Here is a 20,282-nt window from a genome sequence, read left to right as displayed (position 1 = left end):
GATGGTCAGCAAGCCTGGAGGAAGGGAGCATGGAGGGACAGTAGTAGCCATGAATCCAGGGATATCATGAGGGCCCAAGACATGGAGGACCCTGTGTTAAAGTTACAAAACTGCAGGCAGAGTTTTGGGTGTTCGAGCCTGGGTCAGGGGAGATAGGAAGCCATGGAAGGGCTTTGAACAGAAAATGAGTGATTGCTCTCCGATTTTGGAGACTTCATTCTGAGTACTTAGGGGATAGTGAAATGTGAGTGATCTAAGTGGAAGAGAGGAGACCGATCATAAGGCTAATGGAACAGTTCAGACTTAGAGCTATCAGGTGGTCGTGAAGAAGACAATGAGATTCTAGATATACTTTGAAGCCAGAGATGCTAGGATTTGCTCATAAATATAAGAGAAATAGGTGCCATATCATGTCACTGTTTTTGGTCTGGGCAACAGAAATGGTGATGCTGTTTGCAGAGACATGAAATGCTACAGGGAGAGAGGGTAGCTGGGGCCAAATGGGAGGTCAGGTAGATGTGGACATCTGGTGGACATCCAAGTGGACACTGTGGATGGGCTCTTCACACGTTAGGATTTGAGAGATAAATTTAGGAATCTCCCAATGGTTCTGATTTAGGTTACAGAGCCCCTACATAAGTTTGGGAATTTTGCTTGGGAGGCGGATAGATCCAGTTGTGTTGCAACAAGAAACAATGCAAAAAGATGATGGGAGAGGAGAACATGGAAAGGTGGCAGGACACGGGAGACGTGCTTCCCCTGCTCTGCAATTTTTATAGGTTCTTTGACCCACTTGGCTGATGCTGTACAATAAGAGTCCACGTGCACCGAAACATCGATGAGACCTATACATTTCCACCAGTCTCTCTAGTTGGAACTTAGACTAAATATCTGTGCTAAAAAGATGTCTAGATCAGTTGTGCAATTCTATCTTAATTGTAGAAGGCATTAAATCAGTTTTAAAATAATTTCAAATATTTAATTTGTAGGATCCTTATTATGTTTTGGACCTATTTATTTGCAATTTGCTAATAGAGCTATGACTCAGTTTTGTGTCTCTCAAGGCCTATCACTGTTCACCCAAAGAGCTTGGCTTCTCTATGCCCCATCAGGCAGCTAGGTCCCCCCACATATCCAGTGGCAGCCCATCCCCTAGCCTCCCAGAAGACTGGCCAGTGCTCGCTTCTGCCATTAGCAGGCACAGCTCTTTAACTGATAAGACAGGGGGCTAGGTAAAATTGCTGTGTATCTCACACAGGGCACAAAAACAAAAATGATAAGCAATTCATAAAACCATAATACAAATACAGGCATCATGCCATTGCATGGGAAAGAACATAAGTGACAAATACAGGGGAAAGCATATTCAATCCATCTTGAAAATTTAGGGTACATATAGATCTAGAATAAAATGTAAGGCTTCAGACATAATCCGGAAGAGAAAAATTCCCTCATGCCTATTGAACAAAAAAATGACATAAGTAATGAGTTTGAACTCTTAATACCTTTTGGCCACTAACATCTCAGAAGGAGGAATAATAAGGCCTCCACAGGACTGAGGGACTGCCCTGTATCTTCTCGTTTAGGTTTTAGGATCTCTGGGCTAGGGAGAGTTTTTGTGCAAAACAAAGCTAAAAGAATAAGCATGACTTTCTGGGAACAAGAATCAGAGCATGCGAGAGTAAATAAAAAAAGTTAGAAGTCTAGTCCCGTTCATTTTACAGATGAGGACACTGAGGCCAAAAACTTTAAGTGACTTTGTCTTTCCCCTCAGGGTACTTAGAATGTAGCTAGAACAGCGATGTATATAACAAGTTAAATAACCACAGTCCCATCCAAACGCTGCCAGAGTTTACAACGCAAAGTCCGAGGAATGGCACCTGTGATAAGTTTGCAGAAATGCAAGCGGGGATGTGAGTGATGAGGGCAGGGTAGGGGGCGATGAAGAGCTGGAGGTAAACTTGGAAAAGCAACTTTTAGTAAAGTAACAGAAGCTGTTGATCCTTTACCTTAAGGAACAGTAGGTCGATTTTTCCATCACACCAGGGACTATCTTCTTTAAAATGCAGGTGTGCGTGTATGCTGTAACTTACTTACATGCTTGTTTTCATTTTCTCTAAGGTAACAAAAAAGTATCACAGGGGCGCCTGGGTGGCTCAGTGGGTTAAAGTCTCTGCTTTCTGCTCAGGTCATGATTCCAGGGTCCTGGGATAGAGCCCCACATCCGGCTCTCTGCTCAGCAGGGAGCCTGCTTCCCCCCTCTCTCTCTGCCTGCCTCTCTGCCTACTTGTGATCTCTGTCAAATAAGTATATAAAATCTTAAAAAAAAGAGAAAAAAGAAAAAAATGTATCACAAACACCTAGAACATTGGAGGAAAAAGTCACTAATAATTAATCTTACCCTAACACCCAAGATTGGTCTTTCTTTAAAACCTCCCATTTAGTTTTAGCAAAATGTAGGCTCCTTCATTATCAGTTGAAGTGTTCTTTTATTTAAAAAGAAGAAAAGCTGAAGAGCTCTTTGATTCTCAAGAACTGAACTGAAATTTTTGACAAATGATAGAAGACGAATTCAAGTTTATACATAATCAGCTCTGATTTTTAAGTGTTGAGGTATACTGGAAAATCTGTCTAGGCAAAAAGAGGAAAGGGACCGAGATACATACATTCACACACACATAGATATGGATAGAGATAAAGAGGGGAAATCTGGAAATAACGTTCTAATTCAGATTTTAAAAGATTGTATATAAAACAATGATAAGGATAATATTAAACTGTCTTATTTTTTATTTATTTTATTTTGTATCTTTGAAAGATGCTCACTTTTAAAGGATTACTGTTTGGGGCCTATTTCTCTTGCCTTAAGGATCTGAAGGTTGTCAAAACCACATGTTTACTCCTGTTTTCCTATTTTATTAACATGAGCAGGAAAGCAGCGGGCAAGGAGAGAGCGGGACCCAGGCTTCAGGGAGGGTGGAAAGAATGGGTAAGATAATTCCAGGAAGAACTCAAAATAGCTAATTAGTCTTTTGCCAAACGTATATGAAGTAACTTACTTTTTATAAGGTTCATTCAACTGAAGAAAATGATTTCATTTCTGAATGTTCCTGTGACTATAACAAAAAATATGACTCACCCAACTGATGGCTCATTCTTCCTCTTGAGACCAAGTGTTCAGAATCAGGATGACCAAGAAATTCATGGAAGCCACAGGCAGTGGCCTTGAGGATGGCTTTGGTGCTCATAACATCAACAAATTACATCTGAGCTTCCTGCCTTTATCTTTCACATGTATCTATGGCCATAGAGTTTCTTGACTGAATGTGTTTATTATGGACTATTCCGTAGGAACATAGAAACTTCAGGAAAGTGTGAGCACTGGGGCAAACATCAAGCATATTATGCAGCTTTGCTAACTGATGAGCATTTTCTCTTCCCCTAAAAGCATCTCTTCCACTGGAAATCAAGAATCCAAGTCACTTCTGCTTTAAATTCATGATCTGACTGTTTGAGAGCCACCCGGGGCCCTAATTGGGCTTCTAGGACCAAGGCAAAGAAACAGCCTGGGCTCCCTGAAGGGGAATGAAGATGGGCCTGGAGCAGGCTGTGGGTGTGATCTGGAATGACGTGCTCAGATACGTCTGTGGGAAATGCCTTCGGGAGCAGCCGCCACTCTTCTTGGCAGCAAATCTGTATACCACAAACAGTGGTCTCAGTGGCCCCTGGCTGGCTCAGTCAGTAGAGCGTGCAATTCAGTCTTGGGTTGTGATTTCAAGACCCATGTTGAGAGTAGAGATGACTTAAAAAGAAAAAACAAAACACAGTGGTCCTCTTCTCGAAACAGATTTGCAAAGAATCTGATGCCTGTGATAAATACACACACACACACACACACGGAATATGTGTGTATATATATATATATATATATATATATGGAATATGTACATATATATGGAATATGTAAGGATATATATATATATATATATGGAAGTTTATGTGCAACATGTTTTGAGGCGTAGTTATAAAATGCATGGGCATCTTCAGTATTGCTCATGGCAAGTTAAATGACCCATTGATCAATACAAATTATAACAGTCCTGGACTGAAATTTTGGTCCAATCCCTAAGATAGACATTTATAAACTCTTGTAATCCTTCCGGCTCTTAGATCTAGGAAGGACATGATAGTGCATTGTTTAGGAACATAAATTCTGAAGCCAAACCGCCTGGATTCCCAAGCTTGACTCTGCTCCCTGAGAGCTGTGTGGCCTTGTGCAAGTTTCTTAACTTCTCTGAGTTTTGTTTTGTTTTGTTTTGTTTTGTTTTAATCTGTAAAATAACAATAGTATTTTCCTCCTTGGTTGTTGTGAGCCTCCAGTGAATTCATATATAGGCAAATACTCTTAGAATCATTCCTGGCACACGGAAAGCATTTAAAACCTACTATTGACACTTCAGTTCTCTGGCAAGCAGTAAATTAACAAGCAAAGCAACAAAAACCCTGTATGTACATATTCATGGCAGCACTATTCAAATTAGCAAAAACCTAGAAGCAACCTAAATGCCCACGAGCGAGAAAGTAGATAGATAAACTGGCATATTCAAACAGTAGAATATTACGTAGGAGGCAAAATGAGTGTACTGCAGAAACAAGCAACAATATGAATGAACCTTAACCATATAATTATATCCAGCTTGAGGACATACCTATAAAGATAAAAGCAGCCAAAGTAAATATCCTTGCAGAAGATACAGACACTCCATGAAACTACATAAAGAGGAGAGCAAGAGAATGACCTACTTGGTCATGGACTGCACAGACTTCAGAACAATGGCTACTTCCGGTGTGAGGCAGTGACACGTGAAATAATAACCCAGACCACCTGGGCAGATGCAGGCTCCTATTTAAAAAGTCTGTCTTTTGCTTTAGATGACAGGTGTGTAGGTTCGGGGTAAGGGAGGAAGAGAGGGAAGGAGAGACACATGGACCTATCATAAGACTCTGTCATGAACCAAGGATCACAGTTTATCCAGTTGTGTTATCCTTAGGACAACCCCCAAAGAAACAGCAATCATTGCCCATTGTTACAATCAATTCCACTCATATTATGTCATGAATAATTTAAAAAAACCAGAACCATGGAATTGCTTGTTTGCTTTGTGTTGATCCCATTTCGGTTGGGATAAGGAGTAATTAGGTAGATATAAACAGTATAACTAGGGAGGGTTTTTCTAAAATAAATATTGTTATTAGTCTTCCTCTCTTAGAAAAATAAAATGACAGGTCGTGTGAGTGTTTAGTGTTCAGACACCATAAGGTGCTTTTGTTTAAAATGTATGATAGAAATTACAGATTTATTATTGGTTAAATCTGTGCAGAAAGCACAGCATGTTCATTACTACTCTTGAGTGATCCCAAATAATTTCTTCAGTACACTTCACATTCCAAATAAACCCTGTGACACACAGTCTCTGAGTGTGTGTGTGTGTGTGTGTGTGTGTGTGTGCACAAATGCCATTGCTTTTTATCCCACTTTAAAAAAAAAAAAAAGATCTTATTTATTTATTTGACAAAGAGAGATCACAAGCAGGCACAGCAGCAGGCAGGGGAGAGGGAGAAGCAGGCTCCCCGCTGAGTAGGTAGCCTGATGTGGGACTTGATCCCAGGACACTGGGATCATGACCTGAGCCTAAGACAGACGCTTAACTGACAGAGCCACCAGGCGCCCCTTTTCTCCCACTTTTATCTGCCAAGCTGTCCCTACCAGATACACTGGAAGGTCATCCATTAGTGTCCACTGCTTTCGTGGGGACGTGAGGCGGTAAGATTAGTCTCTGTACCACTATTAGCTGGTCATGTGCTCCCATCTCCTCTATACCCATCTCTGGGTATTAAACGATGCCTAACCCATACTTGTCCCATGTCAAACCCCCAAAATACTTATCCGATGTCAAACCCCTAAAAATACTTATCATCTCACACCCAAAACTTTTGGCCAGATGAACTGTGGGGCTGAGGTGGATATATATTTTCCTTTCTAGAGTTGTGTCTCTTGTTTTACTTTTCAAAACACAGAGAGTTACACGAGAAAAAAATGACAACAATAACCACCAAGTTCTACTGACACAGTGACTGGTTCTCAAATTTTTTGATTAATGGATTAATGACTTATGAATACTTGGTGCCATCCTCTGGGTTAGGGAATGGAGAAAATGGGCTGAGGTTTGGGGAGAGAGGAATATCATGAACCCACCATAAAATGGGAAATAAATATAAAATAGATTAAAATTACACCTTAAATGTATGCCTTAGAAATTGGGATAATTGAATGAGGGTCTAGGTGTCATTTACCTTTGGTGATATTAATCACTAGTGTATTAAAATGCTGGCATAAATACTTAAGCTACATAAACCCTTTTTGAAACATTTACTCCATGTAAGTTGACATGGTATGTACAGATCATTCTTATGTGTTCATTAATATAGGCCCTTAAGGGACCCAGTTTGGCCTTTTTTTCCCAGACCTAACCTATATTTTTAAAAGAATATAAATTACTTCTTTACAACCATTCCATAATTCACTCTTCTCCCCAATTCTGATTGTCTTTCTCGATCACTTCAAATGAATGACACATTTATCACATAGTGGCCTTACAAATAGCCAAGCATATTAAATCATTGTTTACATCAGGTCAACATTCTAATTCCAAAGCTTCTGAAAAGGTTAACAGGCTGATTGAAATTTGTGTGGGTCATAAGACTTTGGCAATTTGTTTGTGAGCCTGATAGCAAACTTTTGCAACAATAAAGCAAAGGATAGAGCAGCAATCATCCACGTGAAAAATACTTCGAAATGTCACAGTCCTTCCCGTGCTATGGCAATTTAGCAAGTGATGACATGACAGATTCAGTCAGAAAGGAAATGCAATGAAAATATTGGTTTGGACCACAGTGTGCCTAAGATCTCTCAGCCCTCTGTGTCCTCAAAGGTCAATAGACTTCACCTTTTGAAATATGAGACATGCAAAAGAATGTAACATTTGGAATGGGAACATGCATTCGTGACTTATCTGCTTTGAAGGCCTTCCCTACTGCAAACTCTAATAGAAAACAAAACAAAACAAAGTTAATTATTCTTGTCACCCCCAAAGTCCCTACCACCACCATACCATCTGTGGCGAAATAAGGCTTTAAAACAGTGATGATCACGTACTGATTGATGTTTACCTTTATGTAAATTGTTTTGGTATAGATTTATAAAATGGATGTGATTTTAGGTAAGACGAACTAAAATGGATCATCTCAGTTGAAGGGCTTTTGAGTTAATATGGGAAGACCTGTTATAAAGAGAGAATCCTATAGATCACATTTCTGCAATTATGTGACCTGGGCAGCTAAGAGGAAGACAGATTCGGATAACGGCTCAGACTTGTGTTAATACATCTCCATGTCATTCTGGTGCTATCAGAAACACGGATCTTTTAAAGTCTCATTTTTCTGAATTTACATTAAATATAAATATAAAATTATAAATATAAAATAAAAATTATATATATTTATTTATATATTTATATAAAATATAAATATAAATATTAAATATATTTATATCAAATATAAGTGAGTCATTAAAATACTGAGTTCCAGTTAGATTCTGCTTGATCTCATAGACAATCAGGTTAATAAGCATATTGGTTTGCACATGAAAGATCAATAAATATTTGTCAACCAAATATGCCCTTCTTTGATTTAGGAAAATTTCAGACCATAAAAGGGCCTTATGTGATTTTAAATTTTAAAACGGGTCTTTCATTTTATAAATGAAAAGGGTCAGGCCCAAGTAAGTGCAAAGGTTTTTGCAAGCACACATTCACCTAGAAGTAATTAATATTGACATCCACTTCCGTACAATGAAGAATATAATGGAGTGTTAAGAGGAGGTACCTGAAAGTTGCCTAAAACCTGGGGGGTTGAACCCTGGCTCTGCTGCTCACCAGCTTTTGATCAACCTCTATGTATATTTCTGAAGTCGCCACTCCCACAAGAAAGTTCCTAACTTTGGGCTTATCCATTATCTTTCGCTCCTTCCCATTAAGAGCTACATTTTATTTTTTTTAATTGAGCTATAACTGACATATCACATTGCATAAATTTAAGGTGTACAATATGTGGACTGGATACATTTATATATTGCAGTATGATAACCTACATTTTCTTATCCTTAACTCTTGACATAGGAAGGGCAGACAGCCAGCATGCCAATATTGAGTTCACATTAGAAACTTTCTGTGTACTATAGAAAAGTGATCACTTTCCTCAAATGTGATTGCTGGAATCGGTATAATGGCACGTGGTCATAACTCGGTTTCCAAATTTCTATTACCAGCTGCTGCAACAGATATGAGGAAATGCTTTTGCTCCCCCGTAAAAAAATAAAATAAAATAAAAGAAGAAATGATACCGAAGTCAAGGACTATCAGATTTTTGTCATGGGGATGTCCATGCAGACACCTCCACCTGTGAACCTGAAGGAGAACAGTGGCGTCCAGGTGAACAAAGAGCCCAGCCTGGGCCTTGAAATTCCAGACTCCATGCCACTGCTTAACCCCTAGGAGGAACAAGGCTGCCCTGAAGGGGCTTATGTCATGCATTTGGGAAGTCAGGATGAAATCTTCTCTGCTTTTCAGAGCAGTGGAAGTCCAGGACATATGTGGGGGAGGGGGGAAGAACACTTGTTTCCATAGAGAAATGGGGAAACAAGACTAATAAAGAGGAGGTCAAATAAAATTTAACTACGTATGTTGAAATAAGCCTAACAATCATCATAAAGAACGTTCCAAGCATTTCTAGATTTAGCCACGGTGTCAAATAAGTAAGGATGTTGTGAAACGACAAAATCTTCGTTCAAATAAGTTTCGGTGTTCTCCAATGTATAATTTAAGTATAAATTTGTACGTTGTTTTCTTTGCCTATTTTAGGTAGATTGAGTGAAAGTTTTAGCTTTAAATAGTGGCACGGTATGAAGGACTATATTAGGTATCATATCAAAATGAAGAATGCTGGGAATATGTAAGTTGGGTAAGAGCTAGAAGTGGGGTCATTCGGGTAGGCATTTTGCTGAACAAAAAGGCAATAGATATCAAACCCTATTTTGTTGTATAATTCAGAAATCTTAAAGATTTTAGTTCTAGGATAGACTCACTTTTTTTTCTGATGAGAGTTGTAAAGCAGATTGTTAAAAACCCAACAATTTGGATATCCTGTTACTTAAATTCAGGTACATTTTTTTTTAAAGATTTTATTCATTTATTTGTCAGAGAGAGAGGGAGAGAGAGAAAGCACAAGCAGGGGGAGCAGCAGGCAGAGAGAGAAGCAGGCTCTCCACTGAGCAGGGAGCCCGATGCAGGGCTCGATCCCAGGACCCCGGAATCATGACTGGACCCAAAGGTATCGGCTTAACCAACTGAGCCACCCAGGTGCCCTTAAATTCAGGTATATTTTAAGGGATTATTGAAACTTCTATTTGGGGGGCACATGGATGGCTCAGTCAGTTAAGCATCTGCCTTCGGCTCAGGTCATGATTCTGGGGTCCTGGGATCAAGCCCCAAATCAGGCTCCCTGCTCAGTGGGGAGCCTGCATCTCCCTCTCACTCTGCTGCTTCCCCTGATGGTGTGCGCTCGCTCGCTCTCTCTCATCTCTCTCATCTCTCTCAAATAAATAAATAAAATCTGTAAAAAAAAAAAAAAAAGAGAGAGAGAGAGAGAGACTCTAGTTGGAACTGTTATCCATCTGTCTTCCTGCCAATGCAAAGCATAAATATGGATTACTTGAGAGCATTAACCTTGAAAGCCACGGAGATGATTTCCCTGAAATGAAAGGGGGGAAAAAATAACAACAACAAAAACAATGTACGTGTCACTGATTTTTTTTTTACTGCTGCTAACACTTACCTAGCAGCCACTACGATGTTTGTAGCAAATCCCTCAGTGGCCTCATCTGGTCTCCCTTCTGCAGTCAGTGATAGTCCCGAAAGCCTGCTCAGCCACTCACCTCCATGACAGGCTAGTTCCTGGACAGACGCAAAAAAAGAGCATTTTGAAATCGAGACAACAAGGTCCTAGCATGGTCATGAAAGTGGAATCACAATGTATCTTGATTTATACGGTAACCACTGTTCATACGTATTGACTTAATTATATTTTTAAAACAACTGGGTCACTCTTAGTTCACAGTCTAATAACGCCCCTGGACTTAATTCAGATAAAATGATTTGGTTTAGCCAAATTTAGCAGAACTTCTTATTTATCTCTGTTAAAGTTTAATTCAGTCTATCAAGGCAATCTGTCTTTCTACTTATTGTATATTCCTCTCTCACGTGTGTGCCTTCTGTAGACTTGATAAGCATGTCACTATTTTTTCCCAAAATAAAAATGTTGAAGACACACAGCCAGGGAAAGACACTCCTAAAAATGATTTTTCGCTCACCTACGATTCCACCTACTACTTTCACATTTAGTCCACAGAGATGTAATAAAGAATTTTGCCAAGTTTCTTGCCAAGACCTCGCAAACCATTCTTGCACTCCAAAGAAACAGCATGAACTCTTAGTATGAAATGATAATAATAAATAATAAATAGTATGAAAATAATAACAATACATTTCTTTTATCAGAAGTAAATAATTTTGGGGCGCCTGAGTGGCTCAGTGGGTTAAAGCCTCTGCCTTCGGCTCAGGTCATGATCTCGGGGTCCTAGGATGGAGCCCACATCGGGCTCTCTGCTCAGCGGGGAGCCTGCTTCCCCTCTCTCTGCCTGCCTCTCTGCCTACTTGTGATCTCTGTCAAATAAATAAATAAAATCTTTAAAAAAAAAGAAGTAAATAATTTTAACAATAAAAGATATCTATCATTATTACCCATTTTTGTTAGATCCAAAGGAATAGTGTCCTAAACTCTCCACTGCTCAACAAAAATACCAGAAGTTTTGAATTATTATAAATTCAAAATTTCCTCAAAGACAGTATTTTCCCCAATTGGCACATTTTCTCCCATGAGTTTTTAAAGAGCAAATTGAAGCAAATTTCTACCACCTCCCACCAATTTTTTTTTTTTTTCAAATTTCACAGAACAAGTAGAGTCTCACTGTTTGATATCTGAGACACATACAAACACAGGTTTGTAACAATACAGGCAGTATGCTGTCAGTAACACAGTCAAGGTAAACTTTGACATCGCTAAGCTATAGAAGCATTATTTCAGGTGCTCAAGAAGTACATGTGTCAGAAGGTAAACGTGACTTTCTTTCAAACAATAAGCAAGATTATTTAGCTATAGTAATTTCATAAATTAACATTGCATTGGAAATACATTAGAATAAACATACTTACTAATTTAAAATTCTGAGGTTTTCTAAAAATATCATCATCTGTAGTGATTGATCTGGGCTTTAGCTAAATAAAGCTTTCCATTTGGACTGCTGCAGTAGCTGGGCAAGAGGATTCCTTGTCATAACCAGACACTATTTTCGTATTAGTAGTTGAAGAGTAAGTATGGGGCGCCTGGAGGGCTCACTCAGTTGAGCATCAGACTCCTGACTTCAGCTCAGGTCATGATCGCAGGGGCATAAGATCAAGTGGGGTGTTGGGCTGCTTGGGATTCTTTCCCGTGCCCTCTACCTGCCTCTTCCCCCCAACCGCCACTGCTTGCAGGCACACCTTCTCTCTCTGTCTCTCTAAAAAAGAAGAAGAAAAAGAAGGAGAAGGAGTTAGAGTAGGGGTGGGGGAGGAAGAAGAAGAGAAGGAAGAGGAAGTAGAAGTGGAAGGGGAAGAGGAAGAGGAAGAAGGAGAAGTATTGTAGTAGTAGTGTATGGTCCTCTGTCGGGAGCCCTTATTTATCCAACCATAGGTTCTCCCACACCTTCTCCTGATAGTTCATTCTTTCCTTTAAACCCTGCCACATAGGATTCAGAACTTAAGCACTATGCTTAACGTAATTAACTGTAATGTGTTGAGGGGGATTATCATGATCTCAAACGATAGTTTAAGACATCTTGAAGGGAGATTTTATTCTTTGCTTACAGCCAGGAAGGTGAAACTACTTTGGGGCATTTTTTTAGTGTATTTGCTCTTGGAGCAGTCATTTCTCCCAACCCAAAATGCCTAATCTCAAAAATGACTAGACAGATCTAAGATCCTCTCCTGAGGGATTTTACAAAATAAAACACACATAAAATGATATTTATTTCTCCTGCCACAGTATTTAATGTTCATATCCATTTACATTTTAAGTATGTGGGGCATCTGGGTGGCTCAGTTGGTTAAGAGTCTGACTCTTGGTATTGACTCAGGTCATGATCTCAGGGTCCCAAGATGGAGTCTGCTTCTCCTTCTCTCTCTGCCCCTTTTCCCCTGCTCCTGCTCTCTCTCATTCACACACTCTCAAATAAATAAATAAAATCTTCAAAAAAATAAAATGAAATGTTTGAAAGTTAAAAGTAAGAGGGGGATGTCTGGGTGGCTCAGTCAGTTGAGCATCTGCCTTTGGCTCGGGTCATTATGTAGTCTGCCTTTTCTTTAATTGGTTTCTTTTCCTGTGCAGAATGTACTTTCACTTGTTTATTTTTGCTTTTGTTGCCTTGTTTTAATTGTCAAATCCAAAAAACCATCATCAAGACCAATGTCAAGAAGGTTATCTCCCATTTTCTTCTAGGATTTTTATGGTTTCAGGTTTTATGTTCAAGTCTTTAATCAGTTTTGAATTGATTTTTGCATATGGTGTAAGATAGGGGTCCACTTTCATTCTTTTGCACATAGCTGTGCAGGTTTCTCCAAACCATTTGTTGAAGAGATTACACTTTCCCCATTTATTTGCTTGGTTCCTTTGTCAAATTAATTGACCACATATGAATGGCTTTATTTCTGGCTTCTGTATTCTTTTTCATTGATCTATGTGTCTGTTTTATGCCAATACCATACTGTTTTGATTAATATAGCTTTGTAATATAGTTTGAAATCAGGACATGTGATGCCTCCAGCTTTGTTCTTTCTCAAGATTGTTTTGGCTGTTTGGGATCTATTGTGGTTGCATACAAATTTTGAGATTCTTGTTTCATTTCTGTGAAACACGTAATTGGAATTTTGATAAGGATTGCACTGAATCTGTAGATTGTCTTAGGTAGTACGAACATTTTAACAATATTAATTCTTCCAATCCATGAGCATGGTAAATCTTTCACTTTGGGGGGTCTTTATCCATTTCTTTAATCATTGTGTGATAGTTATCAGTGTACAGATTTTTCATCTCCTTCGTTAAATTTATTACTAGGTAATTTTTCTTTTCTTTTTTTTTTAATTATTCATTTATTTTAGAGAGAGTACATGAGAGGGAGAGGCAGGGAAACAGAAAGAGGCTTGATTTCATAACCCTGAAGTCACTACCAGAGCTGAAACAGAGCTGGACACTTAACTGACTGTGCCACCGAAACGCCCCAAAGATTTTATTTATTTATATATTTTAGAGAGAGAGAAAGAACATGTGTGCACATGTATGCATGAGCGGGTTTGGGGGGCAGAGGGAGAGACAGAATCTCAAGCAGACTCCACACTAAGCATGGAGCCCATCTCTGGTCTCACTAGTGCACCTAAGGGAAAGTAACACTTAAAGACACTCAATCTCACAACCCTGAGAGCATGACCTGAGCTGAAATCAAGAGTTGGATGGTCAACTGACAGTTGCCCAGGCGCCCCTCTGGGTATTATTTTCTTTTTGATGCAATTACAAATGGGATTGTTTTCTCAATTTCTGTCTCTGATATTTCATTATTAGTGTATGGAAATACACTGATTTCTGCATATTGATTTTGAAACCTGAAATTTTACTGAATTTGTTTATTAATTCTAACATTTGGTGGAATTTTTAGGGTTTCCTATGTATAATATCATGTTATCCTCAAATAGAGACGAGACAGTTTTACTTCTTCCAAATTAGAAAAAAAGTAAATGATTCTTTTCAAAGATCAAAGATTTGTTGCTCAAAATAGAAATAATGGTACTCTACAATGGTAGAAAAAAGGGGAGATACTTTTACTTAGGAAACTAAACAGAAATGGCTGTCGTCGGGATGTTATCACTGCAATTTGTCACACAATTCTTTGTGTGACATTTTATGGACATCTCTTTCCTCCAACTGTCACCCTTGGGCTCTAAGCTGTCAAAGGTAATGAAAATGGATTTATAAGAAGCTAATTGTCACAACCTTTAAGTGTTACTTTCCCTTAGGTGCACTAGCGATAACTTAGCTGAGCTAGGAGACAAGTGTTTGATTCAACTATTTCTTAGGTCTATCTCCTCTTATTCACTACAATGTGGGAAAAAGAAAATCACAATTAAAAGAAGGCTCTATTTAAGGAAGAAAGAAAAGTTGCCTAGAAAGCAGAATTCTTTTTCAATTCCAACATGTTGCTAAGTTGGGGATGGGCTAATTAGGAGATGGGACAATCTGCACAAATCAATCTCATAAACCATAGATGCTCACTTTAATTTAAAGCAATAAAATAATGTCCTAGGTGTTTTCAGGAAGTCTAGATTGTTTTCTTAAGACTCAATCAAAGACAAAAGGGATGCCTCAACCTACTTGAAGTACTGGTGAATGAGAATGATGACAATTTGAGTGGGGGTGGTTTGCTGCAAGGGGGAGGGGAATAGGTTTGATCCTGCTGCTGTTGCTACAGTTGAAGGGGATGATAATGACATTGGTATAAATCATTTGGGTGACTGGGAATACACAGAATTGGACTTCGAATCCAGGTTTGCCTGACTCCATGACCTTTCCTTCCAACACCAGTCAGTTCACCTGTAGCATGTGTTCCTATATTCTATTAATTCCTCACATGTCTCTTGATAATGTGTCTGACTCATCAGATCCCCATTAGGAATCTGCTTTTTTTTTTCCCCCAATTAGGAGCCCATTTGGCTTTTGATTTACATAATAGAAGTCAATGGAATTTTTCCAGTACTTTTGAGCAAATGACTTTGTTTTAGAAAAAAATTGATATATCTATGAGTAGTTAGGTGTATCATTAATCATTCTCAATATAAAAGTTAAAGATACCATGAAGGTAGGATACTAGAGTAATATTAAATCACATGACCACTTATTGTGAAAACAAGTTATTTATAATTAAATAAGAGTGAGTCATAGACTTTTAGGCTTTGAAATAGCTTCAGAAAGAAAATTATTTACCAGGTGATTGAGTTTTTCTATCCAGTATGATCATTTTTTTTTTAAAGATTTCAATTATTTATTTGAGAGGGAGAGAGGGAGAAAGTGAGATTGAGAAGAGGAGTGTAAGAGCAGGGGGAGGAAGAAGCAGATTCCCCCTGAGCAGGGAACCCAAACAAGGCTGGATCCCAGGATCCTGAGATCATAACCTGAGTCCCAAGACCTTGAGATCATGACCTGAGCCGAAGGCAGATGCTCAGTCCACTGAGCCACCCAGGCACCCTAACCGGTATGTTCTTTAGGAAAAATCTGTTAAGTATATGACTAGCTTGCTTTGTAAAGTCTCAAAGGGAAAATTGCTAATTTCCATATTAAACATGCTTTGCTCTTCAGGAAATTCTTTCAGGTATCAGGAAAATTGGTATAAAAGAATGTTTTGATTAAATTCGGTTAAAGAATCGGTATATTCTTATAAAAATAATCAATGGCCTCATGTTCTTTGTTCTTCACTGTTCACGGTCATGATTTATCTTTATTCCTAGAAATGATACTGAATGTATTCTGATGCCAGCATTCATGTATAAATGTGGTAGATAATTTGGCTCCTGAATAATAAGGACCCAGCTTCAGGCACCGTTAGCTCAGGAATGTTGGGAGGAATTTTGAGTTCTTACGTGAAGGCTGAGCATGGACAGCCATGTCCTCACCATGAACTACGAGGACATGGACGACCCACTCGGAAGCATCCGAGGAGTCTCTGAACCGGTGTCATAAACCAGTTGTCATCAATTCAGAGAAACCATTCAGAAAAGTGGGTGAGGTAGATTTGTATGTTTCTAAATTCAGGGACTATAAAGGACAAAATCACCTACTTGGGGTATTTCCTGTGAAAATTGTAAAACAGCATATTGACAGAAAAGATAAATGTAATCGACCTAAATTAAGTCATTTGATTGTAACTGAACAGTAAAATAATTTGGCACTTAAGAATACCTCTAATCCTACCACCGTTAGGGAGAACAAGACAGAGACAGAGACACACACATTGACCACTCAGTAGTTATTCCAGAAAGAATGGTTCACATGATCCATTCCAAAGTAAATTCAGGTTAAGATCCTGTGCATAACCTCAACAGGCATCATTTTTATTCTTGTGTCTAAACCATGTCTCTTAAAAATCTAACATCCTTCAAATGTTTTCCTACCACTTAGACTGTGTTTCCTTTCTTCTAAACAATATATGAACTGTGAATAGATCAATTTCAAAATAACCCTAGCAATTACTGGATTAAAATTATTTTATGGAAAATCTTTTGGGCAACTTCTCACATTGGCTGAGCTAAAACTTCATCCTATAGTTTTATAGATGGTCTTGGTGCTTGAATTAGAGTCTACAAAAATAAAACGACTTACACAGAATTCTTGGCCAAACTTGAGGTAAGGATTCTGCCTCTGCCTCTCTTCAGAATGGGATGCCTGATACACAAAAGAACTCGAGCAGAATTTTAAGATTATGAGCACAAAATCATGTTGGTGTCTGTGCATGGACAATCAAACATCTTCTTAGGACCCTCATTCAAAAGTTAAATTATCCAATCTATTGTCATATGCCTGGGATAAATAAAGAGTGTTCTGATCCATAAGAAAAAAAAAATGGTTGTCAGATAACCAAAAGAAGTTCAAGCAGAATTAAAAGGCTACAGACACGAAGTCACGTTGTTACCCATGCACGAACAACAAACACAATGTAGTGCCACATGCATATGGGAAATGAAAGCTGCTCTTATACCGAAACAAACTGATCGCTATATCCAAATTAGTATATATATAAAGTTGCTTTTTACATAAGACTTGGCAAGAACTGAACTTAAGTAAATGCAGCTCCACGCCACCTGCTGAAAATCGTTTTGACACCAGTGCACAGAGAGTTCTTTGATCTGTGGATTATTTACGGAGGTTCAAGGTAGTCTGCGTTTTATCATCGGTTTTCATTGTCTTGGCCCTTGTTCAATCCAATTGAGGAGAATACTTGAAATACTGTCTCTTAGTAGCATGCAAACACTCTAGGAATTTGGTGCCTTCCTGAACAATCTATGTTTGTTCTGTAGTTATAACCCAAGACATTTCTCCAGAACAGAACACAAGAGATTAGATTCGCTTTAGTTTAAATTGTCTAAAGAGAGTTCTCGGTTGTAGATGTGTTAATGGCCTTAGTACAAATAATGGAAATAGAACCACACATTTTTGTGACTCATCCAAGACTTTCGGTTTTAGGTTCTTCTGGAAAGCTTAATCACCCTGGCCCTTCTTTTAACAACTTGGAAAATGTCTTGCCTGATTAGGAAGTTAGTCATTTCACGTTCTGACATCTAAAACAATGAGAAGCTTAAAAACCTCACCAATTACATTTATAAGTAACAGGATGCATCACTTTAAAGATGAAAAGCCCAAGGACCTCTGGCGCCTTTCTTTGTTCTTGTTAATTTTATTTTCCTTTTTGAGTGGCAGATGTTTTGTAAATATCTGCATTTGAATTCAAACAATAAATGTTGACAATTAGGTCTCTAGCCTAGTTTAAAAAGTGTGATTTTGTATTAGCAGGTTCTGTATTCTGAGAGTTGACCTTCCTTCTGTTCGATGTTTTCTTTAACAATCAGCATTATTCCAAGGCAAATGGGATCTTTGTCATTTAGCTTTAAAACTTAGGACAGTTTTAAGCAAAACGTGTTCTGAAACGGAGTGATAACGTAAAATTTGGGAAATGTTCTTCCAGTCCTCATTTTCTTGAGACTGTTTATTCCTTCTTGTTTTAGCAGTTGCCTCAGACTTGGTCACAGACATCCCCTGAGGCTTTGCTTTTCTATTTATTTTATCCATTTAAGGTTAACATATTAAGAGTTTTGCTACCGAGAGATTAAAATAAATATGTTTGATGGAGCTTTCTCAAGGCTCCTGGACTGACCACGGCCTTCTTCCCTGACTTCACTTCTTCGATACAGGCCATGTTAAGGCTTCCAAGGAGAGTTTCCCCATGAGTTGCTACATTTTTCTGTGTTTTGGGGGGCGGGGGGATCATGTGCCCCTTATTTGTATGCACTGAAAAATCAGAGATAAAATTCATCCTAATAAACTTTCCTTCATTCACTTTTTTGAAAGTCAGTTGCCCTCGGGACTCCTGGATGGTTCCCTCTGCCTGCTGTTCCCCGTGCTTGTGCACTCTCTCTCTCTGACAAATAAGTAAAATCTTAGAAAGAAAGAAAGAAGGAAAAAAAGAAAGAAAGAAGAAAGGAAAAAGGAAGTCAATTGGCCTGTGAGATTTTACTGTAAAATTCACAGTAACGTTTAGTACCTCAGTATAAGAGACGGCCTCTCCAGGCAAGAATGTGACACAACGCAATGAGGTGACACAAAACACTACATAACAAAGCTATCATCTGTAATGTTGTCAGCTTATAGCTCTAAAAAATTAATTGGAGTGACTATCATTGCTGTGATTTTATCCATTCTCTATCTTCACTGCTTTAGTGTTGATTGAACACCAAGGTGTTAGGAATTTAATCTGTCATTAAAAAGAAATCCTTTGCCTCTTGGTTCATAATTATGTCTCCTGTCATTTAAGTGGGTTCCCCCCCACCCATGCTATTATATTTCTCCATTGCTCGCCAACCCTGGGAGAGAAGATAGGTATCGTTGTACTTAGCAGGTGTTCACACTTTATCATTAAAACGTCACAGTAGTGATGAACAAAACCGGGCTTTCTTTCTATAAGAGGTGATCTTGGATTGCCATATTGAAAGGAAATGATGGATAATGAATAAAGCTGACCACACGAGGACCGGAGAAATAGAAAGGACGAGAGGGCAAGAACTCTGGCAAAGACAAGAAGGTCAGGGAGCTCTTTGGGTGCACTTTCTAGAGACTGAAGGGAAATATATTTATCAAAAGTCTTTCGGGCAGATCATGACAGATTTTTTCATTTCAACCTTATCCCCACTTAACCATAAATGTATAAATATTTTAAATTATCAGATGTTAGAGTGCTAATATACATGGAAAAGGAAAGTGTGGGGCTAGAGAAGTTCATGTACATTTAAGCACAGGTCCTATTCAGAAGCAAAGGCAGAGTGGTTGGGGTGAAACATCTCTTTCAGAGCTCTCATTCTTAAAGAACTGCTTCTTCCTATGACAGCATGTCCCTCCCCTTTGGTCTTAGTGTGTGGATAAGTAAGAAACTCTAAAAATGACCTAAGACAATATGCCAGGGAAAGAACTAAGTCATCTCAGATATCATCAAATAATACACAATATCTTAAAACTTTTTTCTACATCAAGCCACATTCCACCAACCATTTCTAATGAATTAATCTCAATTGTTATACATCAAACACTTCATTGGGAAAAAACACTGTATCTAATCCCGAATCAGAAATGGATTTTGTAGTAACTATTTCCTGCATCTTAAGAAAAAAAATAGGTGAATCTCATCTTCCTTGACTGTTCGCTCAAAAAATATGTTCAATACATTGATTCAGTAATATATTGAATAATGTAAGATCATGATCTCAAATAAAATAAATTAAATAATGTTACAAATTGAATAATATAAGGTAATGACTTCAAAGTGCCAGACTACCTTTCAAAAGAGGACACATACCAACCAATTGACCCCTTCAGGCTTAGAAAACAAAACTGTTAGTATAAATGTGAAAGAAATTTAACTTTTAACAAAATTCCCCTCGACATCCGTGAGTGGTCACCATTAAACAAAAACCTATGTTTATGTTTATGATCATGAACCAATAATGACTGAAGTTTAACTTGAATACAATTATAAATTTTGCCCCCCTTATTAAACCCTGATTTAAAATAAGACTAATGATAATGTGATATTAACTCACAGGTACACCAGAAACAAGACAAAAACACTCTTTCATGATATTTTGTTCCCACACATAGTGAACAGATTAATGCATCATTTTTTTTCTACAGGAAAACTGAAGACTTTAATAGCAAACCCTCCAAGGTCAAAATGAATACAGGTATGCTGTCTCTGTTAGTTTTAA

The 20,282-nt window shown here is 38.3% G+C and overlaps 1 protein-coding gene across 18 annotated transcripts in view; it reads left to right on the top strand.

Moving 5' to 3' along the window:
* Positions 1-20,282, top strand: part of SORBS2 (sorbin and SH3 domain containing 2) — a 205,582-nt gene that overhangs the window by 92,379 nt on the left and 92,921 nt on the right. For 10 of the 18 annotated variants that reach the window (XM_032869929.1, XM_032869930.1, XM_032869928.1 and 7 more), the window contains exon 3: positions 20,209-20,258. The exons of the other annotated variants lie outside the window; for them this stretch is intronic. In XM_032869929.1, the coding sequence (XP_032725820.1) occupies positions 20,249-20,258 (10 nt within the window). In that variant the 5' untranslated portion in view covers positions 20,209-20,248. The remainder of the gene's footprint in view (positions 1-20,208; positions 20,259-20,282) is intronic. 18 annotated transcript variants of the gene reach the window in all.

The sequence above is a fragment of the Lontra canadensis genome, unplaced genomic scaffold (genome assembly GCF_010015895.1).
Source record: "Lontra canadensis isolate GAN:19392208 unplaced genomic scaffold, GSC_riverotter_1.0 scaffold39, whole genome shotgun sequence".
Lineage (NCBI taxonomy): Eukaryota > Metazoa > Chordata > Mammalia > Carnivora > Mustelidae > Lontra > Lontra canadensis.
This window is presented reverse-complemented; position numbering and strand designations above follow the sequence as displayed.